Here is a 27,386-nt window from a genome sequence, read left to right as displayed (position 1 = left end):
CCGAATGACAACAAATAGAGTAGTAAAGAGGGCACGAGACGGTTCCCCAGTAGGAAGACGATCACTAGGAAGACTACGAAAACGATGTAATGACAACTTACTGGAGGCATATTGAAAAACAGACAGAGTCTTTTCTAAATAAAAAGAAGAAGAAGAAGAAGAAATCTGATCTCCTTAGTTTGGGAACAAGTATTAGTATACAACTAGTATAAAACTACCGTGTTACCTAATTTTTAATTATAATTCGCTTTATTTTATTCAAAACTAAAACGTTAATGAAAATTATTAAGTTTATTGTTTAAAAAATCCATGTATGCTGTTTAATCCAGTAATATTGATTAATACACCTTCGACAAAGAACAAGTACAAGACAGTGAATCTTCACATATAGCGTAACCCGATAACAAACAATTAAGGTCATGCCACGTTATTCCACGTTGTTTATCTAATCTAATAACAATGCAGTTTTCAAAATTAGGCACAAAAATTCCTAGCGGCTCGCCGAAACCCCAATTAAAATATTTGACGTCTTTGCCTGTTGACAACCACATCCATTTGCCTTCCTGGAGTGTATTTGTCGCTGCGGTCCAGAATTGTATAGAATATGCGGAAGAAAGTCCTAAAACAAAGCTAGAGATAATATAAGTTACTATTATTTAATATTGCTGTCTGAAGCTATTTCCTTGAGGCATTTTAAAGTTATTACTAGACTTCGGCAAATATGCAAATAAAAATGTAGAAAATATGCGCATAAATATGCACGTGTTTACCCGAAAATATGCAAATATTTTACAAAATATGCATACAAATAAATAAAAAAATCGTAAAATAGTAACAATTTTATTTAAAAAAAAAATGTACATAACTAAATATTTCCTACTATTCATTAAGATTTACATTTATTTTAAGTAACTACATCATTTTTAAGTATGAATAAACTTATTTAGAATTATGGTAACAATAAATGACCAAGTGGTGTTCAAAATTTTCTAACAAAAACTTGTGGCTTCTGTCTGAGTACATATATTTATATATGGAAAAACTTCGTTCAACATCAACTGATGTAACGGGAGCATTTTTCAAACTAACCAAAACATTTGGTTCTAAATTAATTGTTTCCAAAATATTTCCAGCTAGAACACTGACTACTTCAGAAAGAATATGGTAACCTTTATTTTTTTCCATAGTAGCTTCAAATTTTTTTAAAATATCTTTTCCAATATTACCTCTAACGTTCCGACAACATGACGCAAATTCTTTTATTAATGCTGTACTTTCGAACAATGACAGTTTTGGTGATTCTAACTGAGTAATTGTTTTTTGAACAAAACTAAAATTTGATTTTATAAATGAAAGTTCTTGTTGAAGCAAGTTACTCTGAAAAGTTTGTTTAGAATCCAAAAGAGATTGGGAACTTTCATCTGTTAACGTATCAATTATGTTCTTTATTTTAACAAAATGATCTGCATAAAAATTAGCTGCTTCTAACCATGTTCCCCATCGCGTTAAAATAGGTTGTGGTGGAAGAGGAATGTTAGGTAGCATTTCTTTATAAAGTTGAATTCTTATACGAGATTTAAGAAATACTTTTTTGACACTGGATATCATGGTATTTACAAGAGGAAACTTTTTTCGTATTTCCTCTGCAACTCTGTTTAATCCATGCGCTACACAAGTAACATGTATTAAATCTGGGAAAAATATTTTTAAATTTTGTCCTGCTTTCACCATATAAGGAGCAGCATCCGATAAAATAAGCAGTAATTTATTAGAAGGAATAGTTGTCGGAAGAAAAAAAGTTGCTAATGTTTCTTGTATAAAACGCGAAATTGTTAAAGCATTTGCTTTCTCAAGTTGCTGGCATGAAATAAGATGAGATTTTGGTAAGGTATCTTCTTTAAGAACACCAATCAATAAATGAGCAATATACTTTCCTGAGGAATCAGTGGTTTCGTCTACAGATATGTAAAAATAATTATCTGCAATTTCTTCCTTAATATTAATTAACACCGACGAGTATAGCCCGTTCACATTATTTCTTCTTAGAGACCGATCACTTTGAACATTAAGTTTGCAATATTTTTTTAGAAACGAACTAAAATTTACATTTGCTAATTTTGAAAGCGGTATGTTTGCAGACACTAATGCGCGACACAAGTCTTCATTAAAAGTTTCTTGCTCATCTAATTTTTTTGAAGTAGATTGGAAACATTTAGCCATTGAAGTTTGATGTTTTCCTCCTATTTTTCCTTTTTTTGCAATGTGTGAAGCAGTTCTCACATGTTGGTCTATCTGAAATTTCTTCTCACATGCTATCTATAAATAAAAATAAAAACCTTTATTTTAACCCAACCTTTAAAATATAAAAATATACAAGGTGTTTTTGGTTAATCAAATAACTGGTTTGGAAAAAAAAAACACTCGCTAAGTGTTTTAAATGCAGTATTAATCCACAAATTAGTTTTTGTTACTAACCATTAGTACATCATATAACTTATTTTAAAATTCAACAAAAGTTTTTTTTTTGTTAATTCAATTACAATAAAAATAATTGTGTTTTAGAATAGCTGACTTCATAAAAACAAGTAAAGGTGAAAAATTTTTCTAAATACACACCATTGTATTGTACCATGGACAATTTTTTCTCACTAAAGGAAGCTATTTTTCATTTAAAAACAACCTATGAGTACTAAATTTCAAGTAAATACGTTTATTGGTTTTAAAGTTATTGTTGTTATTAACTAAAAGAATTTAATTTTTTTAATTTTAACACCCTGTATCTCGAAAAGTAAATAAGTTTGACCTCTCATTAACTATATCGTTTTGTTCAATTTTTCGAGAAGTATCTACAGTCAAACGTTGTAAGTGTCATTTGGAAACACCCTGTATGTATGAAATATTAGATATTTAATAGAAAATATTAGATACTTACAATTTTGCCACAGACTGAACAGTAGATTTTTCCCATATCCATAGACAGCTCTTTATAAGGTTTAATCCAAGTTGAAGCACTGGTTGTTTTAGGCATTATAAAATCACAATCTTCCTTTTTGTTACGGACGAGTGTTTACGCTTTGAATATCAAAACAAAAATGATTTACAAATCTGAGCATCAAATTAGAAATGTTTAGGTACCTAATTCAATAAACTGGGAGATTTTGGAAAATCCCTAAATTAGGAACAAAACTATTAGCCGTTTACCTGCTGTTAAGATACAATAAATTGTAGATAGATTTGGGGATTAGATCATAAAATGCAAATGAGCGAACCCTTAGCGATTATCCAATAACTGAATGCCTCAGTGACCGAGACTTTCTAAGAATGCTGAGGGCTACTTAAATTGATCTTCTTTGAAATTGTAAATGTTTTGTACCTGTAGAGATTACGTACTTAGATCATTTCTTGATTAAAATGACTACAAAATTTTATACAAAAATTGAAATAAATTGGTATGTTTAAAAATTTTCAAATACAGTATAAAAATCTGAACTTTTATGCACTTTATGCAAACTTTTATACAAATATGCCAAAATATGAAATATTTGCATAAAATATGCACAATATGCAATATGCATATTTGCCGAAGTCTAGTTATTACTATTTAAATGGGAATAAGCCACAATTAAAGGTTAAAGTAAGTTAAATAAACTTCAATAAACTTATTGTAACCTTTCATTATGGCTTATTCCCATTTAAATATTAATTATTATTATTTAAATTTTATCTAAACATAAAAATATAATTAATTTCTAATAACTAGTTTCTCGTTCTAGCTTTCATTAATCACTGATACTCCTACCTAGGCATGGATGTAGGGTCGTCAGATTACAATCCAGTCGTTATCAATTTTAGACAAAAACTGTAAACATACGTCAAAACAAACCAAAAAAGTACAATATTTGAATACCCCAATACGTAGCTAGTGAAGAAAAAGTAGCAGCCAAACGTAATGAAGACCTTTTTTTATTTTTAAATGCATATTTACAGTCATCATCAAGACACACACAGTTCATCAGAAACGGGCATCATCATCATCCAGCCTTTATTTATCACGTCCACTGCTGGACATAGTCCTCCCTTAAACTCCTCCATTCTTTGAGATTTTGTGCTCTTTGTTGCCAATTTTTCGTGATACGCCTGATGTCGTCAGCCCAACGTGTAGATGGTCTTCCTCTACTGCGTTTGTCTGCTCTTGGCCTGCAATGTGTAATTTTGCTCGTCCATCGTGAGTCATGCATTCTCGCTACATGGCATGTCCAATTCCATTTTAGTTCCGCTATGCGTTCCACAACATCAGCAATCCATCTTCGCAGATATTCGTTTCTTATTCGGTGCCGCAACGTCACTCCCAGCATAGACCGTTCCATTCGTCTTTGTGTCACTCTCAATTTCGAAGCCGTAGTCTTGGTTAGAGTCATAGTTTCCGCCCCATAGGTCATGACCGGTAATACGCTTTGGTCAAATACTTTTCTTTTGAGGCTAATTGGTATGTTGGCCCTAAGTGTGTCTCGCAGTTTTCCAAAGTCAGCCCACGCCAATGTAATTCGTCTTTGGATTTCGCATGTTTGGTTATTCCTGCTGATTCTTATTTCGTGACCCAAATACATATATTTCTCCACCAGGTCTACCACTTTGTTTTGAATAGTTAAATGGTTATTGGGGACCATATTTGTCATAAACTTAGTTTTGGATAAGTTCACTCTGAGGCCCCTCTTCGAACATGCAAAGTCCAATTCGTTTAACATATCTGTGGCTTCTCCTAAATTATCTGTAATAAAGATAATGTCATCTGCGAAACGGAGATGGTTAAGTTTTTCGCCGTCTACTGTTACTCCTCTGTGGTCCCAATTGACTATCCTAAAGGCATACTCTAATGCCGTTATGAATAATTTCGGTGACAATGTATCTCCTTGCCTTATCCCACGTTTTATTTTTATTGGTCGGGTTTTATCGTGTATCTTAACAGTCATAGTGGCATTTTTGTAAATATTGTAAATAAGTTCACTATACCTATGGTTAATCCTGCTATCATTCATTACTTCTATAAGGCTGTCTATTTCGATCGTGTCAAACGCTTTATGAAAATCTATGAAAGTGAGGACCAGAGGTTTGTTGTATTCTATAGATTTTTCACTGAGCGTCTTTACTGTATGGAGGTGATCATTGGTACCATAATTTGATCGGAATCCTGACTGCTCCCTGGGTTGGTAGAAATCTAATTTTTTCTCCAATCTTGATATCACTAACCTAGTAAAGAGCTTGTATATGTGGTTCAACAGGCTAATAGGTCTATAATTCTCTAGGTCCGTCCTATCTCCTTTTTTATTTAAAAGGATAGTTATAGCATTGTTCCATTCTTTGGGCATCTCTCTTTGCTGCAAACATAGAACAAACAGTTTCCTTAATTGGTTTAATTGCATATCTCCTTCATTTACGATAGCTTCTATTACAATTTCATCCTCTCCTGGGGATTTGTTATTTTGCATTTTTCTTAACGCTTGTCGAATCTCATCTACCTTTATTTCTGCCATTAGTTCGGAACCTTAATTCATGATCTTCTTTGAAATGACTGTTTGTATTTCTGTTTGATCTTCTCGTGTACTTCCATGTAATTCCTCATAGAACTCTTCGACGACCTGTATTAACTCGTCTCTACGTGATATTATTTCATTTTGCTTGTTTCTTAATTTATGAATTTCGCATTTCCTATTCGTTAGCTTTCTACGTAGAACTTTTAAGCTATTATTTTCCTGTATAGTACGTTTAATATTATCGGTTTTAAATTTCCTTAAATCTCTCCTGATTGTCTTCGAAACAATTTTATTCATTTCTCTTCTCAGCCACAGAGTGTGGCTGTGTGCATTCTTATCGTTTCTAATTTGTCTTCTTTGATCTAGCAGCGTTTCAGTATATGGACTTATTTTACTATCTGATTTTCTGTTAGGACAGTACACTCGGTGACTTTCTTGTAAGACGTTTATGATGCAATTATTGAATTCGTTAAGATCGTTCTCGGAGATTTCATGCAGTAGTAGCTTATTATTGATATCTGCCTGATATTGGTTGATATCTAATGGAGGTGTCCAGATGAGATTTATTTTTAGTCATTATGTTTCTTTCTTTTTTGTGTTGAGTTGAACTTTCGCTCATATCATTCTGTGGTCACTGCTTGTGGTGAACTTGTTGAGTACTGTTACATCTTTAATTATTTATTTTTTGTCACATATGATGTAGTGGATTTCGTTCCTTGTACCGTTTGGACTTTCCCAGGTCCATCTTCTGTGCATTAATTTTTGTAAAAGAATCTGTTCATGTTGAATCAATTATTCTGGAGTAGGAATCCTAGTAGCGTTTCTCCTCGGTCATTTCTTTCTGGGGAACCGAATTTTCTCAGGGATGTTTCTAGCTTTGCTTCTTTTACACCTATTTTTGCGTTGAAATCGCCACATAAAATTGTGAATTAAGTACTAGAATCATTAAGCACATTAGATATATCGTCATAAAATATTTCGATTTCTTCTTCTGCATGGTCTCTTGTTGGAGCTTATACTGGAATGATTTTGAGTTGATATCTACTGTTCAACTACAGAATATGATATGCCACTCTAGATGATATACTTTGGATGTTTATTATCTTGTTCGCGTAGTTTTTATGGACAAAGAAACCGATGCCTTCAACTGATGTAGTAACAGTACATATTGAGTAATTAGGAAATGTGATGATTATATTGACTTTATTTAGATACCGTCCAGCGACAGTCCCCCATTTTCACTTATGTAACCAGATCTTTTGGCCAAGTCCTTTTCAGTCTTCGTTCCTCCATTGGTGGCTGACATAATTCACTAATAATTTGGCTATAGTGCATTGAATTACGAATTTTGGTCCTGTTGGCTTGAAGTGATATGACATCTTTTACGGTTGGTACTCTTAAGTTGTTGTGGATGTTTGCATTGCTCACATATCAAGGAGCGTTAGCTATTATACGCAGTGTTTTTGATTGGAAGATCTGCAGAAATTTTTGTGTTTAAAGGCTTGCTACAGCCCCAGAGTTCTACGCCGTAAGTCCATATTGGTTTAAGTATGACTTTGTAAAGCAGTATTTTGTTCTCCAATGACAGTTTCTGTGACTTTCTTCCAAGTAACCAATTTATTTGTTTTAATTTTATTTCAAACTGAGTTTTTTGGTGTTAATGTGTTGCTTCCTGGACAGCTTTTGGTCCAAATGCAACCCAAGATATTTCACAACGTCTCTAGCAGGAAGGGGGGCATTGTTTAGACTAACTTGTGGACCAGTACGTCTTCTTGTTGTAAATGTGATTTGGGCTAATTTTTCGTTATTGACTTTAATTTTCCATTTTGTCAACTAATTCTCTAATTAGTAATTTTACAGTTTTTCATATCCTATGTATCGGTCTTTATTTGAAACTAAAACGGCTGTGTCATCGTCAAAAGTCACCTCTGTGACATCATCTATAATAGATATATCAGCAGTAAATATTAGGTACAGGAAGGGACTGAGGACACTTCCCTAAGAAACTCCGGATTGGATTGAGTGATAAGTTGAGAAATCACTATTGATTTTTAATTGGAACGAACGTTCGTTAATTTAGGACTTCAAGATAAGGTACATACCGCTAAGCAGTGAAGATTTTAATTTATATAGCAAACCGTTGTGCCAGACTTTATCAAAAGCCTGCTGAATATCGAGAAATACTGAGGCATATATAGTCTTTTCATTAAATTTTGTTTATTTCCTTTACTATTCTATGACACTGTTGGATTGTTAAATAGTTTTGACGGAAACCAAACTGATGTTCGGATATTATGTTCTCGAGTGGTAGAGTTTCGCTTATTCTATTTAGCAGGAGTCTTTAAAATATCTTGGACATCAAGGGTAACAAGCTTATCGGACGATAGGAAGAAGGTTTTGTAGGCAATTTAACTGGCTTTCCAATCATTATAGTATGAGCATATTTCCACCGGATTGGAAAATGGCTTAACTGCAGCATTTGATGGTAGATAATAGTAAGCATGAGAACTGCTTTCCTGGGTAGATGTTTTAGGATTCGTCCATCAATTAAATCGTATCCTGAGGCTTTGTGAGAGTTGGTACTCATTATTATTCTGTGAACCTCGAATGGGGAGAATGCTTTTATTAAAAGTGATAGTTGGTAGAAAGCATCTAGATATTCGCTAACCACATCATCATTTATGTTTTGACCTAAATTTAGAGTAAATATATTTTCCAAATATTGTGCAAATACATTAGCTTTTTCATTCTTAGTTTGCGCCCAACTTCTCTTAGGTTTTCTTATTGGAGGAATTGGTAGTGTCGGTTTCTTGAATTTTTTAGTTGTTCTCCATATAGAGTGGTCATCTAGAGAGAGATTGATAATATAAAAATTGAAGATGTCATTACGAGTTTGATTTAGCGCTGATGTTAGCTGGTGTGTTAGTCTACTTAGCTGTGTCTTATTGAGTGGATTTCGAGACCTTTGCCATTTTTCACGCGCTTTTCTTTCGGTTAGAATTTTTTAAATATGAAATGGCACATGGTTGTCTTTAGGATTACCCTTTTTACTTATAGGAGTAGATTCCCAAGCAGCGTTTTGTAATACAGTTGTTAGCTTTTGTACTGCCAATTTCAGCTTATCAGGTTCTTTTATTCGGTGTTCTAACGTTATATTCTTGTTAATGGTGTTTTCAAATTGTTTCCAGTCTGTTTTTTGTTTGATAGTCATAATGGCTGTTGATTGTATTGATTGTGTAATAAAGACCTGAAAAAACAATCACAACAGGTGATAGAAATATACAAAATACGTGGTAAACCATATATAAAAAACTATAGTTATGGTACAAAGAGAAAAACTTGAGGATACAAAAAGTAAGAAACGGAAAAAATGGCTAAAGGAAGACATTTTAGAACTTTTGGAAGAGAGAAAACAAAAAAAAAAAAATAAGAAACCTAAAACAATTAAAAAAACTTCATACAATAACAAGAAATATAATAAACCCATTCGTAAAATCCTTCGCGGGTGACAGATCTGAATTGCAACAGTCTTCCACGTGGGAAATGTAAAGACCCCTAATCCTAGATATAGAGATAAAACATGCGATAAAATCTGTAAAGAATTGGGAAGCTTGTTCCAGATGAAATAGAAATCGATGTAATAAAACTAATAGATGAAAATAACATAACATAACAACTACCAAAATAATTCATATACTTGACAGTTCATGTAATCTATGAATAAATAATCGTTTTGGTTTAAATAATATTTTGTTTTTTGCTTTGATTTCTTTCTTATTCCTATTTCCTGTCCATTCTATTCCAATTCATATTTACCAATAATAATTCAACTTACCTTTTTCTATTAAATGTTGTTTAATCCTGTCGTTTTCTGCTTCCGTTTCAATGCTTACTAGATCCATTTTGCGTGACTTACAAAATTTATATGCAGCAAAAAAGTTTCCCTAAAATTGTATTTTTAATATTAGGTACTACATATACGGTTAGTTAGGTTAAGTTAGGTAAATAAGTTTATCTTACTTTAATATAATAATAGTATATTCCATTCGGTTTTATAGGCCATTCTCCAGCATTATTTCTTTCTGATGTTTTGTTTGAAAAGGTGACAAACATAACAAAGGCAATGCGGAGTTGGCATAGGCGTAATCTTTTGTCACTGCTACGGTCCATTACTTATAAATTTGCTCAAGCATATGCTCTAGGTCGAATAGGAATTCGTATTTTCAGTGCATTTCGAAAAAAGGCTTATATGTCGAGAGCCATGTAAAGTTAAGACCCATATCCTGGGTGATGTTCTACCAAGCCAAGACCAAAACGACAGCGCGGTGGTATTCATAAAAAGGTGTCTGTACCTTCGATAAGTAAGTCAAGCCTAGTAATTATCATACCCAAAGACAATATTAAGCAACAACTTATTAATCATGGTTCTTTAAAACCAAAATCACGATTAGTAAGCAGTGGAAAAGAGATTAGGTAAAGTGAAGAATACGAATCAGGAAAATTGCTTGATCTACCCATGGATCATCACAATCCAATATGTCCACTTTTATACCCATTTCTCAAAATAGTCAAGTTTCTTATCACTTATAATATGGGATACTATATACACATCAATTAGCCTATTTTTAGTGCTAATGTCAATTTTATATCACAAATAACTTTTTCATTCCTATAAAGCAGTGGTGCTCAGACTTGCATGGAATCTACCACATAAGCTGCAAGCGTCCGGAGATCGACTGCTATACCCTGTTTTTAAACCAGGGGAAGTAATTCAAATTTACCGCGACGCAATTGGTCCAACCTTATGCAAGTTTACTCCACTGTTATGAAATTTTGACACTAATAGAATTTCATAGATTAATTAGGTTATATCGGCGATTTTGTGTGTTTTCTGCATTATTCTTTTAATTTTTAGATTTTTAGTCTGCTCTTATATAAAAAACAATTGTTTTTAGAACTCTTTAGCGACGTATTAGTATAATATTATATTTTTGGATTACCGTCGAAGGCCGATATGATCAACCAAAAAAGAAGATGTATTTGGTAACTTTTCTTTCTTGGGTGTGAATCTGTCTCTTTAGTTTACTCCTCTTGGTTTAAAAACAAAGCATAGTAAAAAAAAAACAATTTTAAAAATAAAAAACTTTATTGCACATTTCTAGTTGGTAAAAAGTTGTAACTACAGAGAGTTGTAATTAAAGTCATGTTTTTCATATTACCTTTATTTGGATGTTGGTGCATGGCACTGCATATCATCCACAAGTATTTTATATGATGATACGTAATTACCGAGGGCCAAACGCAAGCATGAAGAGAGATGTTCGTCAGTTAGCCGATTACGATATTTTGATTTCACTATCTTCATTTGGGATAATGCAGACTCACACAAGTATGTTGATCCAAAGAATGCTGTGAGCTGCAGAGCTCACATCTGTATGCAGAAGTAGTGTGTCCCGCAGAGTCGCTAGCTTTATATTTAAAATTTTGGAACACAAAACTTGCTGGTGAATGATGCAATGAAATAAAAAAAAAAACGATGGAAAGTCATCGTTAGCTCGACATAATGCAACAAATCCATTGTTAACGTCAGTCATGGATGGTACACCATCTGTTGTAATACACACGAGTGTGTTAATCGGTAACTCGTATTGTTTTACAAAATTTATAAAAACGTTGTATATATCTTCTCCGCGAGTTTTTTCTTTCAGAAAATACCTTCCGAATGAAAATACACAACTGGGCGGTATCAGTCATATTGGTTGACTCATCAAATTGCAAAAAAAGTACATACACTTTATAATATCACTTTTAACTTGGCTTTCCAAATCTTTGCCCATGATTTCGATACGTCTAGTAACCGTTGGACATGATAAATGGACTTTTTGACATGATAAATGGAAACAGACATAACATCTGTTTTATTTTTGAAGTCATCAAATAATACATTCGCAACCTCAATGAATGCTTCCTTCAATACCTCTCCATCTTCAAATGATTTTTTATGTTGTGCCAAGTTATAAGAAATTTTGAACGACGCAATTGTTGCAGCTACTAATTGTTTAACAGGCCTAGTGAACATTGATTGTTCCGTCTTCAAACTACTTTTCAAGTCTTGCACTTTCCGTTTTCTAAACAAACTGTTTTGCGGAAAATAATTTTCGTAGTTTTTATGCAAAGTTTTATAATGCCGTTCTAAATTTCCGCGTTTGGGCAGAGCAACGGAAGACCGACAAACAAGACAAACACATTTATCTTTCAACATAATAAACAGGAATTCTTCTTTTCACGCATTACTAAAATATGTTTTACTTTTTATCGCGTCACTCATATTGAGTTTCAAATATTAATGTAAATAATATATTACTAAAATGTTTTACGAGTAATGTAATAACTTAGTAATGAATGATTAATGCTTGACTAACAGCAATACAATGCCGATACAGCACACTCCCAGTTTAAAAATCTGTGAATGCTGGTATGCCGAATCGGCATTATCGCAACTTTCGGGTGAAGAGATAGCATCATAATAATTTAGATCATGCACGTGTGGTGTGTCAGGACATGGTCAGGACAGTCCCCGTATTTTCTTCGTGAATCGCAATCGACTTCAAAAACTTTGGCGATCGACCGGTCGATCGCGATCGACCCTTTGAGCACCGCTGCTATAAAGCTTTCATTTCATTCAATGGAGAATGAATTTGGATCTTTATATAAGGTTATAAGCAGACTCCATATATGTTGCGTGTCTCTGTTTAATGAATAGTAAATTCTTCTATTCTTTAAATTGCCCTTTCATACATTTTCAGGTACGGTTAGATTAGTTTTGTACAGTTGATCACACTTTTAATGAAAAGAGTTCTGAACTAATAGAAATTAAATTTTTTTGTGATCATTCCATGTGATCAATGTGTAATTTTTGAGATCAATCAAGTACAGTGGATGAAGAAAAAAATTACATTTAAATGGATGATAAATATTTTCTACAAATTACTATACAAAGTAGTGAAGTACTTTATTATAATTAAACTTTAAAACTAAAAAAATTAACTACTACTATTATGTTTTAAATGTCTACATAATTTCGATTTATAATACTCCAATCAAGATAATTAACCGAATGACTGATGAACAACACCGATAATTTCCAGACGTTTCCATATTATCTACTAAAACGAGATAACTATCAACGATATGATAAGCAAAAGAGTGGCTTCTGGCTGTTCACATGAATCTTTGATTGGAAGTAATCGCCGTTGGCATAATTTCGACAAGTTTTATTGAGTAGTTATAGATGTTATGCATATGTGGGCAATTAAATCATTTGCATGCATGTCGGTAATAATTATCAATCGTCTAAAGGTAATTGTATCCGCTGGTTTGTGAGGAAGTCTGTGGTTAGTTGGTATAGATTTAAAAATCGATACTAGTGAAACTGAGAAAAGAAAATGTCATTGTACTACAGTTCGGTTCAGCATTCTTACCAGTAACTAAGACATAACAGCAATAATACAATTAAAAATATAAAAGAAACAAAACCTTAGAAAAACGGACAAACTAATACAATATAAGGAAGTAGAGTAGTGGACAAAGTTAGAGAAAGTGAACGGTCGGCTAAAAAAATTAAATTTAAAAATATGTTATGATTTTGGCCTTTCATGTTTGTAATTGTTGACAAGAAACAATTTTAAGATAAACCATTTATTTCTTTCGTTTCATTAAAAACACAAAAATCTATTTATGTATTTTGCTTTAATTTTGTAGATTGTAGAGCCATTTAGGTGATTTGGCTCATAGACCTTTTCATACTGCCTGCGGCCTGAAAGATTATTTTTGTATACTTACATCTACAGGGTGTTTCAAAAAAAGGTAACCCCATCTCTAGGGTAGGTAAAAAACTGAAAAATAATTGGGGTTTGCTTAGTAAACAATTTTTGTAACGCCATCCGTTTTCAAGATACAGGACGTTGAAGAAAAAAAAATTTTACGCATTTTTTACGATTTTGCCGAAACTACTGGCAACATTGTAATGAAATTTTATACGAATATGTTTTGGAAGCTGATACATGCCATGAATTTGTTTTTATATCTGATTCTCATAGAGGGCGCTAGTTACACGGATCGTACTAAGTATTAGTCAATATAACTTTTTTAAAAGTATAATTATTAATCAAAATTTCAAGTAAACTTAAACATCATTCAATTTTACACGAAAAAGGTACTCTTGGTAAAACTCGATACTGTGTACCGTTTTTGGAATATTTTGATTTGAAAATTATGAAGTAATAATTGATGCTGGTAGTAATTATAAAGTTCTAATAGGTATTTCTCCAAGTGTGCCATGAAAATCTAACATTTATTGATTGTTATGACGATAAATCAACAATAATTAGAGTTTTGAAACCTTGTTATTTGTAAAATCAAATCAAAATGTACTCAAATGTTGAATACACTGACATGTTATTAACCTTAGGCGAATGTTTAGGATGTTCTAGTGCAGCTGTGACACGTTATGCAGAAAAGTTTCCTAAAAGAAACTTACCAAGTAAAAAAACATTTAGAGCCGTTGAACGAAATTGTCGAGAAACTGGGAATGTGAGACCAAATAAAATAAATTCTGGTAGACCAAGAACAACAAGAACAATTAATAAAGAAAATAATATTTTAAATTTACTTGATCAAGATCCAACAGTTAGCGTAAGGAATATAGCAAGACAAACAAATACTTCTTCTTCAAGTACTTGGCGGATACTGAAAGAACAGCAATTACATCCTTATCATTACAGACAAGTCCAAGAGCTCTTGCCAGATGATCTACCGGTTAGAGTGGATTTTTGTGAAACATTGCAACAAAGGACAGCCCACAATCCAAATTTTTTAAAATGCATTCTTTTTACGGACAAGGCCACCTTTACGCGACAAGGTATGTTTACCTCCCATAATGCACACTACTGGTGTGATGAGAATCCACGAGTCAAAAGGGTATCACATTACCAACACTCATTTAAAGTTAATGTTTGGGCAGCAACGTTAGGTAACAAATTAATAGGTTATCATATCCTACCTGGAAATTTAAATGGTGATATGTATCTTGATTTTTTAAACTATTCCTTATTCGAGATATTAGAAGATTTAACGCTAAACGAGCGAAGATCTTTATTTTTTATGCACGATGGAGCTCCACCACACTTTGATAGAAGGTGTCGTAATTGGTTGAGTAATCATTTTCCGAATCGATGGATTGGTAGAGGTGCAGAAGCTCCGATTCATTGGCCTCCTCGGTCATGCGATTTTAACCCTTTGGACTACGCAGTTTGGTCGTATATTAAGGAAAAAGTCTATGCTACAGAGGTAAATTCACGCCAAGAATTGGAAGAAAGAATTCAACGTCAATTTAATGACATCATAGCTGATCCCCTACCGTTTAGAAGGTTAATGGAATCTTTAGAAAAAAGAATAGACTTGTGTATTCGCGAAAACAGAGGGCATTTTGAACACTTATTGTAATTGAATTTTATTTTATGTTCTTAGTCATTAATTTAATTTTCTTCTTGTGAGTTTTGTTTAATTACTAACTATTTTATACCAGCATCAATTATTACTTCATAATTTTCAAATCAAAATATTCCGAAAACGGTACACAGTATCGAGTTTTACCAAGAGTACCTTTTTCGTGTAAAATTGAATGATGTTTAAGTTTACTTGAAATTTTTATTAATAATTATACTCTTAAAAAAGTTATATTGACTAATACTTAGTACGATCCGTGTAACTAGCGCCCTCTATGAGAATCAGATATAAAAACAAATCCATGGGATGTACCAGCTTCCAAAACATATTCTTATAAAATTTCATTACAATGTTGCCAGTAGTTTCGGCAAAATCGTAAAAAATGCGTAAAATTTTTTTTTCTTCAACGCCCTGTATCTTGAAAATGGATGGCGTTACAAAAATTTTTTACTAAGCAAACCCCAATTATTCTTCAGTTTTTTACCTACCCTAGAGACGGGGTTACCTTTTTTGAAACACCCTGTATATTCAGTCCAAAGTATTTAAAATTTTAAGACAATCTTTGAATCCCAATTGATTGTAATAAAAATAATTATATTTTACGTGTGTGTTTGACGTTTCGATTTCCAATATGGAAATCTATTTAAGTTAAACCTGCCACAAAAAACCGAACTATCGGTTTTCCCATGACAGTTGTTGATACAGTTATCTAGCAACTCCTTTTGATAAATTTGGTGATAGCAATATGTAATCAACAAAATATACAAAAGATTAAACGTCATTCTTCACTTATAAAAAATATATAAACAAATTGCTATTTGATTTTAAATACTAAAGATGAAGACCAGTAAATTATATAGAAAAGTAACACAATTTTACTGAAAAAGCATAGAAAAAGCATATTTTTGTTAATTTGTTCCTTAATTATTGCAAAAATAGCTTTAAAAGTCGATTGTTTGAAAATTAATAGCTACTTTTCTAAAAATGCACAAAAAACTTTAAGTTAGCGTGAGAATAAGACAATATCACAAATATTTAGCTTAAAAAATTTCAGGAAGTTTCATTTAATAGTTATTGCAAAATTTAAATTGGTTATCCCAAAAAGCTTTTATCTGCAATGTTATGCGTAAATTATTGGGCTGCATAAACTCTAAAAGCACCAAATTGAAGAAAAAGGCTTATTTTAACAAACTATAGTATTTAACGATTAAAAAGTTTAAGTTAAATATTGTAAAATAGGTTTGTAAAAGTGCTATGATTTTAAGCTTATTAACAAATAAAATAACTTTGAGGCAATACCATGTAGGAAGTAATTTTCCTTTATTTGTCTTACTGGCTTTTTACACAAAGTAAAACGTAATGTCCTACGATCCTTAAAACCCGAGTTAGTCTTTTTTTAATTCACCGGGGCTTTGTTTACAAACAATAAGCAAATAAAAAAAAAACAGTTTGAAAAGAGTTCAAGTTTAGACATAAAAAATTTAAAACGATTCATAAATTCATGAATTCAACATTAAAAAAGTCGAAATATCTCCGGTTTTAATCAACGAAAATTTATGTTTTTTTTTTTTTAAATTTGGGGCATCTCGTGGTATAGATCATAAAAATGCATTTAGTTAATTTGTGAATTAAATATTTAACTATTGATATTTAAGTAATTTGTTTAAAGAATTTAACCCGGCGTCACCCAGGTGGGGTCTAATGGTACCCCCAACACACTTAGAACTAGCATAATTCTATGGTTATTACACGGATGTTTTATTGGTTGCCTATAGCTTCCTAAAACATGTTGCCGTTGGGTATTCTGAACCTATTTCAGTTTTAAGTTGATCGTCAAAGTGAGTACAGTGTTCTGCAATCCGATTAGACCCCACCTGGGTGACGAAGACACAATTTTAATTCGCAAGGTAACTAAGACAATTTTAATTCGTGGTGTTATTTGTTGTACATATAAACTTTTTTCTCTAGAATGAATTACGAAAAAGAACAAGCCAAACTATTGGCACTTTGGCAGGAACTCGAAGATGATGAATACGAAATTATGGACTCCGACGATGAAAACGAAATTGATCACATAAGTAATCACTCTGATGGTGAACAAAATAAAGAAATTGAGAAACTAGAAGTATTGGAATCTGAAAATAAGCGAAAAGAAGATAAAAAATATCCTTAATATTTAGGTAGGGATTCCAAAACAAAATGGAGAAAACACCATAGTAATAAAGCAGTTAGAACGAGGACAGAGAACATAATTTCAAACTTACCAGGATCCAAACCATATGCTAAAATCCCTAAGACTCTTTTAGATTGTTGGCTTCTTTTTTTTATGAAGAAATACTTAAAGGTATCATGGTCTTTACCAATGTATTGATAGATAAAAAAGCGTTAGCCTACAAAGATAAAGCATATTGTAGCAGGACCAATAATGTTGAAATAAAGGCAATATTTGGCCTCCTCTACCTAGCGTTTGTATATAGAAATGGTCATCGTAATCTAAAAGACCTTTGGCGAACAAATGGTACAGGAATCGATATATTTCATTCAGTGATGGCACTCAATAGATTTACATTTTTATTGCAGTGCTTACGTTTTGATAATGTAGATAATCGACAAGAAAGGCAACAGTCTGATAAGTTGGCTTCTATTAGGGCAGTTTTTGAAAAATTTGTCGCAAATTGTCAACAAGCTTACTCACCAGGATAGTACTTGACTATTGACGAGAAGTTAAAGTCTTTTCGTGGGCGTTGCTCATTCCGGCAGTGTATTCCGAACAAGCCCGCGTAATACGGAATAGAAATTCAGGCCCTAGTAGACTTCCGTACTTGTTTTTAATATGGAAATTTATGCAGGGACCCAGCCAGATGGGCCGTACCAAATAAACAATAAACCTATTGATATTGTCCAAAGACTAATAGCACCAATTTCTGGTAAAAATCGAAATATCACTTTCGATAATTGGTATACCTCTTACGATCTTGTGAAAATTTTGACTGAACGACATAGTTTAACTTCAGTAGGAACTCAAGCGAGAGATTCCCCCAGAATTTATACAGATTAAGAACAGATAACCACAGTCCTCGGTATTTGGATTTCAGGAACATATAACTATGGTATCCGTGGTACCAAAAAAAGGGAAAAACGTGATTTTATTATCATAACTTCATCACGATGATGCAATAGATAAATCTATCGGCGAGAAACTTTTACCAGAAATAATGTGTTTCTATAACTTTACAAAACGAGGGGTTGATAAGGTGGATGAGTTGACAGGAAGTTACAGTGTAGCTCGTAATTGTAGAAGGTGGCCACTAAGAATATTTTTTTCGCTAATGGACACAGCTGGAATCATCAGCCAGGTAATTTACAGAACAAACACTAGTGACTATTCAAAGAAACGTCGTATATTCCTGGAAGATCTGGGATTAGCATTAGTTACGCCAATTATGGAAAAACGAAAAAGTAATCCGCGACTTACAAAACATTTACGATCCAAAATAGTTTAAGTTTTGGGAGAAAGTTACCAAGCTCCACCGAAAAAGCAACGTACGGAACGTGGACAGTGTCAAAAGTGTTCCAGAAAATCTGATCGGAAAACTAAACAAACGTGCGATGAATGCCAAAATTTTTATTGTTTAGATCACCTTCATCGCATTTGCGACGAATGTATCCAGTTCCGGGACTCCTAATTTTTTTCAAGCTTGCATATCCAATGTCCTGCTTTTTTATATTTTTATTTGAACCTTTTGAAAAAACTTTTTTGAAAAATCTCTTATTTTGAATCATTATCTTTTGTTTGTGAATTTTTTATGTATCTAGTGTTTGTACGAATTTTATTATTTTGTAAATTTTACCTAATACGCGGTCAAATTTAATCCAGTGGTAAAAGCAGTTATTTATGAAAACTAAATAGCCAAATAAGATATTTAAAAAAATAAATTCGTGTTCGAAATGTTTGTTGAGTTTTTCCAATCAATTTTAAATGGGGTAAATAATACCCCACTTAGGTTATTATACACACATTTTTCACCTGGGTGACGCCGTGTTAAAATAAATATTTATTCTGCCAAATTTTACTTTTCTGTTATTATAATTTGTGGAAAAGGTTATGAAATGATAAGCATCTTAAATATTTATTTATTATAGTTATAAATAATATCTTTTAATAATAAATTTTACAAAAAATTAACCTTTTATTGAAAAATCAAATCTATACGTGTTAATTTTTCTTGAATTGTGCCTAATATTTTTACAATTATAAGGTTAAAGTAATCTTTTTTTGTGGAAAAAAGTGAAAATCAAAACACAAGTCACAAGTTAGTTAAAAATGTATTCTTTATTACATTATTTGTGGCAATCTCATATAAACATTGTTACGACAGTTTCGTGAGATTTATTCCATACAGAAAATGTCCCTTAATGAAAAAGAAGAAGTAATAAAGAATTCTAGAATATTTAAGATGATATCGTAAAATCCTGAAACTTCTAGTGAAGGTTAGAAGGTCAGCAAATATATTTATATAAACATATGTTGTCAACAGTTCGGATAACAGTAGTATTTTGAATTTTGAAGTTTATAGTTGTCATTGAGTTATTGTAAACAAGTATTGTTGGTGTTCCGAATAAAATTGATTTAAAAGAAGTGTAACATTAGTGACAGCGGTGGGAAAATGAGGATAATAAGTAATTGTGAATGGTTAAGACTAGATCAACTAAAATTAACAAAGAAATGGATACGTCTGGACCCTCCGCATGTTTTTAAAACTGGAAGAAGAAAAAAATAGAGAAACGTAGTCAAGAAGCGGAAGAGAAGCGTATGCAAGACGAAGAAGAGAAGTAGAGGCGTAGAAAAGCAGAGATAGAAATCATACATAGTTTATCTCAACTTCACGAGGATTTTGCGTTAGAGGTCAAATTAGTCAAGTCAAATTAGAGGTCAAGTCAAATTACTTGTTGAATATACAAATTAGAAGAAAACCAAAACCATTTTGAAAATAAAACAAAACAACAACAAAATTATTTAAAACCTAATTTAGAAAGACAAATAATTCAGTTAGAAAAAAAAATTAATACCCAAGCTTCTTTATCTAATATTGTTTCAGTAACTAATGTCGAATCTGAATTAACAGCTTCTACATCTTCCATAGTTGAACTAGAAACAATTAGAACTAGTAAAATTTTAAAACCATCCACATTCGATGGCCAAATAGCCTGTGAAAGTTATCGTTTTTAAGTCGAATCTACAGCTAGAGCAAATGGCTGGAATTAAAAAGAAATGGCAGCTTCTTTGGTGGAGTGGTGCGAACACAGGCAGCCAATGTTTTGCAATATCTTCCACAGGATGCACCTAGTTATACCTTTCTCAATAAATGTTTAGAGATAAGATATGGCCAGGATCATCTAAAGCAGGTGTTCCAAAGGCAGCTAAATTTTCGATAATAAAAGCATAACTAAAGCCTTCAAGAATATGAAGCCGATATTAAAAGATTATTGCATTTGGCGTATCCTCAGGCACCCAAAGATTTTCTGGAATAAATTGGTATACAGGCATTCATAAATGGATCACAGGATGTTAAAATGCAGCAATCTATTCGATTACAATCCAAAAAATGCTAGATGAAGCACTAATCTTAGCCCAGGTGTATGAAGCAGAGTAAAGTATTTCCAGATCTAGCCCAAAATTAAAAGCAATAAGATTTCGAGAAAATGACGAAGTCACAACCGCAAATAACCAATATCCCATTGTATCACAGATGTTGAGCATACTGCAAAATTTTCAAAAAAATCTCAAAATATATAAAAAAAAATGTCTTTATTGCAGAAGCCGATACCAGACAAGGAAAGAAGAACCTAATAATGAGGTAAAGAGATCCCCGAGATCAACATTCAGAAGCCCGTCACATAGTCCTACTAGAAATTCTAGTAGATATTTGTCTCCAAAAAATCGATTTACCACAGGTGGCCACAGAAGTGAAAAATATAATCTGGAATCTGAAGTTGCACATTTTAATTTGCAACTAAAAGAATTCCAAGATGCTTTGAACAAATTACAGGTTCAGAGTAGGGGCAGGTTGAAGAAGAAAAACTTGAGGTCCTCTCCGGAGGACGACAGTTAAGCAGGAAGAAGATAGAGAAAAATTTTACTGGAAAATATTAACAAGTGTCAAAAGAAAGATATTGACTTAAAAGTCATTCAAGTATGCCTTAAAAATTTAATAAGACCTATTTGGCAGGAAATTACCAAATACAGTGGAACTACAAAGGCGTATTGGGCTCAATGGAAATCTCTGTATCTTTCCAATGGTCTATTATATTTGAAGTGGTAAAGTTTAGATGGAGTACGTATAGTTCAATAAGTGGTACTCCCAAAATCACATATTAAAGTATGTTGCAAGAACTCCATAGCAACATTCCTGAAAGATATTTTTGAGTCAAAAGAACACAAACCAGAGTGGGCGACAGATTTTAATGAGAGATGTAAAAAATTAGTATAAGAAATGTGATTTATGTAACGGTAGAAAAGGCTCTAGAACAATAAGTCGTAATAAAATGGCACAATATCTTTCAGGAGAGCCTTTTAAACGACTTGCAGTGAACATTTTCGGTCAAATTTTAGCATTTATAACACACGTCGTATCAAGACATGGAGTTCCTTTAGAGTTACATTCTGATCAATGATGAAATTTTGAATCAGAATTATGGAAATGATTAATGGAAATCTTAGGTATTAAGAAAACTTGCTCTACGCCTCTACATCCCCAATCAGACGAAATGGTGAAAAGACGTAATAGAACTGTTTGTCAATACTTTTCACTGTCTTTCGCTGATAATCAAAAATATTGGTATACTTTAATTCCTCTGTTCCTCAAGAGAAATGATTCTTCCTTAAGATCTTATTTTTGGAAAATTGCCACCCTGCAAAGAAGAACGTTCATCCCAGACGTTTATTTGAAATTTGAAAGAAAAATTGGAAAAAGTTTGAAGCTTCATAGTGATAAAGCCAAGGACAGACTCGATATGCATGCTACTGGTACAACTTTCGAAAGAGGTGACCCAGTATGGTTATACAATCCCATACGTAAGAAAGGACTTTATCCAAAACTTCAACGCAACTGTGAAGGCCCGTACACCTTCCTGCAGAAAATAAACGACCTAATCCACCGCATCCAGTTTTCAGCTCGAAGTAAACCCATTTAAGTTCATATCGAGAGATTAGCTCTCCATACCATAGAACTGATCCACCCCGTTGGCTTCAATCGGTTCCTGATAGACCAGTTATTTGAGGCGAATAACTATATAAAGGAGGAAGCAGTGTTACGACAGTTTTGTGAGATTTATTCCATATAGAAGAAGTCTCATGATGAAAAAGAAAAAGTAATAAAGAATTCTAGAATATTCAAGATGACATCGTAAAATTCAGAAATGTCTAGTGAAGTTTAGAACGTCAGAAACTATATACAGATCACGACATTGTTTTATTGACCTTACAATGGCAATCTCTATGACATGTTACACGTTTTCACCTCTATATTCATTTCACAGTAGGTACGAATTGTCGTAATTGTTACATTGACATTAAATATTTCAAACGAAGTTCTGAAAGAATAAACAAATAATTAATAAAATGCCTATTACGTTGTATACCGTAAAAGAAAAAGTGCAACTTGTAACATGGTACTTTCAGGGTCATTCGATACGGGAAGTAATTGATTTATTTATTTTTGCCTTCGAAAATAGACCCCCCACCAAGTGTTACAACAGTTAAAAATACCATTAAACATTTTTCAAACTTCGGGATGTGTAAACAGTTGTAAAAAGTACCATGAAGGTAATGAACCACGTGTTAGAACTGTCGATGATGAGCGTCAAAACAGGGATATTGATATTTGTGCTTTTTTGGAAGCTAGTAAGCCCTGCAATAGTGTACAAGTTGCTAGGGAAGTTAACGTGAAAGCCCGAACTGTCCAGCGAGTTCTCAAAAGGAATGGGTATCACTGTTTTAAGATACAACCAACACAAGAACTGTTTCCGGAAGATAACTTTAGGCGGATGGAGTTTTGTGAAATTATGTTAGATAAAAAGAATGAAAATGTACACTTTTTAAAAAATATTTTATTTTCTGACGAATTTTCATTTTCATTACATAAAATACACAATCCATCCGTTGCAAGGTGTTATTCTAGGAAAATTGAGATCATTCCGGCAGTGCGATGCCTTCCTGTTAATTTTCATAAGGTTTAGATCCTGTGGCTTAGCGCCTAACGATTTCTTTTTTGGGGTTTTTTTCAAAGAAAACATTTATAGGCATCAGTTTGAAACGGCCACAAACCTACGAGTAGTCGAATTAAGGGCAAAAATACTTCATTTCTCTGCAAGCATTACACCAGCCCCACTCCAAAATAGGAGGAGAAATCTGGATGACAGATTTGGTTACTCTTTAGCACAAGGAGGTGAAATATTTTAGCCCTTAATTCATTAATTTGCTTTCCTAATTTGTATTTTTTGTTAGGTACATTTTACGTAGTTTGTAAGTTCTTAATTAGGTAGTATTTTTTATGTTTAAGTTTGGAAGAATTTTATTGTTTTTTTTTTAATTTAAAAGTACAAACGATTCTTATTCTGATTTTTTTTTCTTCTTTCTTGTCTTATTGTTAAAAGCGTTATCCATAAAATTTGTACAATTTTCAGTGACAATAAAGCATATTACTTTTACTTATTTATTTGTATTGCTATTACATGTCATTGAGTTATTGTAAACAAGTATTGTAATATTGTTGGTGTTCCGAATAAATTTGATTTAAAAGAACTGTAACAATATTTAATTTCGACACGCTACAAGAAAATAGCTTCATAACCTTTTTATCATCATTAATATACCTATTAAAAATAGCGGTAAAAACAACAAAAAAAATCACAGAGAAAAAATTTAGATCAGAAGAATTTGAAATGAAAGTTTTAAACACGAACATGAATTAATAATAATAGCATAAAAATTTAACTTCAAAGAATGACGACAAAGTAAATATAGGAATAAAAAAATGCGTCAATAGACCTACAAAGAAATCAAAAAGTATGGTTATGAGGGATATATAACAGACACTAAAAATTTATTTCGAAAGAAATGTACCTAATACAAGAAGATACTAATAGCATATTTAAAAAATTGGGAGAGTTAACCTACTGGGGTTTGTAGAGAAGGGATATAAAGAGCATGAAATGAATGATAGAATTACAAAAAAAAATAACCAAAAATTTTGAGTTAACGGAATTGTCTGAAAAGTTCTGAATGTAATAAAGGATAGAAATAGTAAAAATAGTTTGTAATTTTGCAATTTATAAAATATATTTTAATTTCATAATTTTAATATTTTTATTTTTTGAGTGCCAATAACAAAACTAAAAAAAATCATAAATCTTGGTACAAATTGAACACTCTGCAAAATGAGATTAAATATAATTATTTGGATAGTATAATTTTATCTTGTTGCTTATAAAGACAAGTTTAATAAATGTACTAAAGTTCACTTATTTTTCTCTTTTAATATTCTAATATGCTTAAAAGGCTACACAGAAAAGTTTAGTATATACTTTACCTGAAAGTCGGTATTAAAATAATATCGGCTTCCCCCATACTCCAAAAAATTGGAATCGTTTCGGCGTATCAAAAACCTCGAGGTAAATTCAATAGCTTGATTTATATCACCATCACTTTCAATAAGGTTAATTATTATTGTTAATAGAAATATGTGCACAAGCATTTTGTTCTGAGTCAAATATGTTTGTGCTTTTTATAAAATAACAGTTTCGGAGTTTGTTGAGTTTTATGCAGGTAGTGGTCAGTGGCGGATTTAGGCACAATTTAAAATATTCAACATAACGAAATCGGCATGCGAAAAATAAATAAATATCACTGATAGAGTAGGTGAGCCTATCATATTTGACTAAGATCCATACTATTAAGGGAAAGGTCACAAACGTAGATACAAGACTTACAAATATAGATTAGACGTCCAACTCCGAAACCATTTTAATATATATATATATATATATATATATATATATATATATATATATATATATATATATATATATATATGTAACGAGTTTATTACAGCTGCCGCCGTTTCCGGCAAACTAGCTTCCAACGCTTGCGATCGTTCCAGTCATCTACTTGTAGACCCCTATCTTCCATTGCACCTTTTACTTCTTGTCTCCACGATCTTCTTGGTCTTCCCTTTTTCCTGCGGTTGGTGGGGATCCACTGTAACATTCTCTTTGGCCATCGTTGATCATTCATCCTTTCTACATGGCCATACCATTTCAGCCTTTTGCATTCTATAGTTTCCAGGACGTCAATGTCTATACCCATACGCTCTCTGATTTCAGTAATCCTTACTCTATCTCTTCTAGTGAAAACCATTTTAATTCGATAGAAAAATAATACAAACACGTAAAGGATTGTATACACGCAGCAGCATATAAATCAATCGGACTATAAGAAGCAGGCAAAAACCAAAGGAAAAACGGTTGGTGAGATCAGGAAATCCAAACTAAAATCAAAGATAAAAAACAAAACTACCCGAAAGGACTAAATACGAAATCATCGCGTCTAAAGAAGCCCAACTAAGAAAACGAACGAAAGTTACGAAAGAACGAAAATAATTGTGATAAGATTAATACATAGATAGGTGGTAGAAAAAGCACTGAAGGCAGGAAAGTTTTTAGAATCCTGCGAAAAGAAAAAAGTAGACACATTATATCACCAAAAACAAAAAAAGTGGAACAATAGGGAATACTGTAGACTAGCGCGGAGCTTTATACTATGTTTTCTGTGTTTTTAAAATTTAAATAATATATTTAAAATTAAATAAAGTAATTTTAATATTTATTTATGTTTATATTTTAAACAAATTCAATTAATCATTATATTTGCTCCTAACGCCACCTGTTAACGAATTAACAAAGTATAGAAGCATACGTTGTTTACTTATGACAAACCTGTCAAATTTAGACCAAATATTAATAAAAAAATATAAATAAATATCATTTGATAGTAAATTTAATTATTATACAAACTAAATATGTTACACAATATGTTAAAACAATTTTGTCAATCGTTACGAATCGAATCTTTTAGTGACAAATATTGTTTTAAATTTTTTGCTTCTCATTCCTTGTCTATATTTTGTTAGTTATTTTTCATGGAGTTTTTAATTTAAACCTGCTTAGAGTAAATAGAAGCCCAAGAAGCACAAGATAGGAATAGGTGGAAAATTTTACGAGAGGCCTACGTTCAGCAGTGGACAAATATAGGCTAATTGATGATGATGATGAGAGTAAATACATGATGACTAGAAACGAATTGTTTCAATATCCATGCTTCCAAAGCATGGATGTTAGTAGTGAAAATAAATAATAAAGAAGAGTAGTGAATACGTAACACCCAAGCATTCTTAGGCGTAGTCCTAACTTTATATCCCGACAACAAAGAAACTTTTTATGTTTAACGAATGAGGCACGTGCTATTTCAATACGTGTCTTAATTTCTTTGGTTTGGTCTACATTTGATGTTATGCATGTTTCTAATTTTTTGTAGGTATTCACACTCTCAATTACAGTATCCTCAACAATCAATTCGATGTTTGCATCTGCTGATTCAGTCATCATCGTGCGTTTAGTTTTTTTCAAATTCATCCTTAGTCCGTTTTCATTACAGCATTCATTAAGCCGTTGCATTACGTTCTGTAAATCATTGTTGTTATCCGCCATTATAATTGTATCGTCTGCAAAGCGCAAGTTCCAAAACTTCTTCATTAATAGATATACATTCTATTGAATGTGAGAGTGCTTTTTGAAATACCGCTTCACTGTAGACATTGAAGCGTAGTGGTAAAAGGACGCAACCCTGGCGGACTCCTCTCTATAGTTTGATATCTTGGGTATTCTGGTTGTCAACTCTTGCCTTGGAAGTTTGATTCCAATATAGATTAGATATAATTTTCATATCACGACGGTTATTATTTTTACTATTTTATAATATCTACAAGTTTTTTATATTGGACCTTTTCAAATGCCTTTTTAAAATCTACAAAACCTAAGTACATGCCCTGATCCATATCCATGCATCTCTGGGGCAGCACATTCAAGTCGAACAAAGCATTTCTTGTGATCATACCATTTCTAAAGCCAACTTAAGTGTCACTAATTTTATATTCAAAAGTTTTAACAATTCTACTGTGTATTATTTTCAAAAATATTTGAAGTGTGTGACTCAGTAAAGCTATTGTTCTGTGATCTGATCAGGATATTTCACTTGACTTTTTAGGTGTTGCCACAAAGGTCAATTGCAGC

At 32.3% G+C, this 27,386-nt stretch overlaps 2 protein-coding genes across 2 annotated transcripts in view; one reads left to right on the top strand and one right to left on the bottom strand.

Moving 5' to 3' along the window:
* LOC140436715 (uncharacterized) overlaps positions 1–27,386 on the top strand; it is a 369,152-nt gene that overhangs the window by 49,019 nt on the left and 292,747 nt on the right. The gene's annotated exons all lie outside the window — the stretch shown is intronic.
* On the bottom strand, positions 286–24,809 carry LOC140435566 (C-type lectin mosGCTL-7-like). The gene is made up of 3 exons (XM_072524315.1): positions 24,629–24,809; positions 9,367–9,475; positions 286–619 (listed from the first exon to the last, which is right to left on the bottom strand). The coding sequence occupies exons 1-3, from the start codon at positions 24,791–24,793 to the stop codon at positions 339–341; spliced, it is 555 nt and encodes a 184-aa protein (XP_072380416.1). The 5' UTR covers positions 24,794–24,809; the 3' UTR covers positions 286–338.

Source organism: Diabrotica undecimpunctata, chromosome 3, assembly GCF_040954645.1.
Source record: "Diabrotica undecimpunctata isolate CICGRU chromosome 3, icDiaUnde3, whole genome shotgun sequence".
NCBI classification, from domain to species: domain Eukaryota; kingdom Metazoa; phylum Arthropoda; class Insecta; order Coleoptera; family Chrysomelidae; genus Diabrotica; species Diabrotica undecimpunctata.
This window is presented reverse-complemented; position numbering and strand designations above follow the sequence as displayed.

Excerpts from the sequence above, each read along its gene's own strand:
- LOC140435566 (XM_072524315.1), bottom strand. The coding sequence starts at position 24,793 with ATGCTTGTGCACATATTTCTATTAACAATAATAATTAACCTTATTGAA. Across the intron at positions 9,476-24,628 it reads ATTTTAATACCGACTTTCAG|GGAAACTTTTTTGCTGCATA; the intron begins GTAAAGTATATA and ends ATACAATTTTAG. Across the intron at positions 620-9,366 it reads ACAACATTTAATAGAAAAAG|GACTTTCTTCCGCATATTCT; the intron begins GTAAGTTGAATT and ends GCTTTGTTTTAG.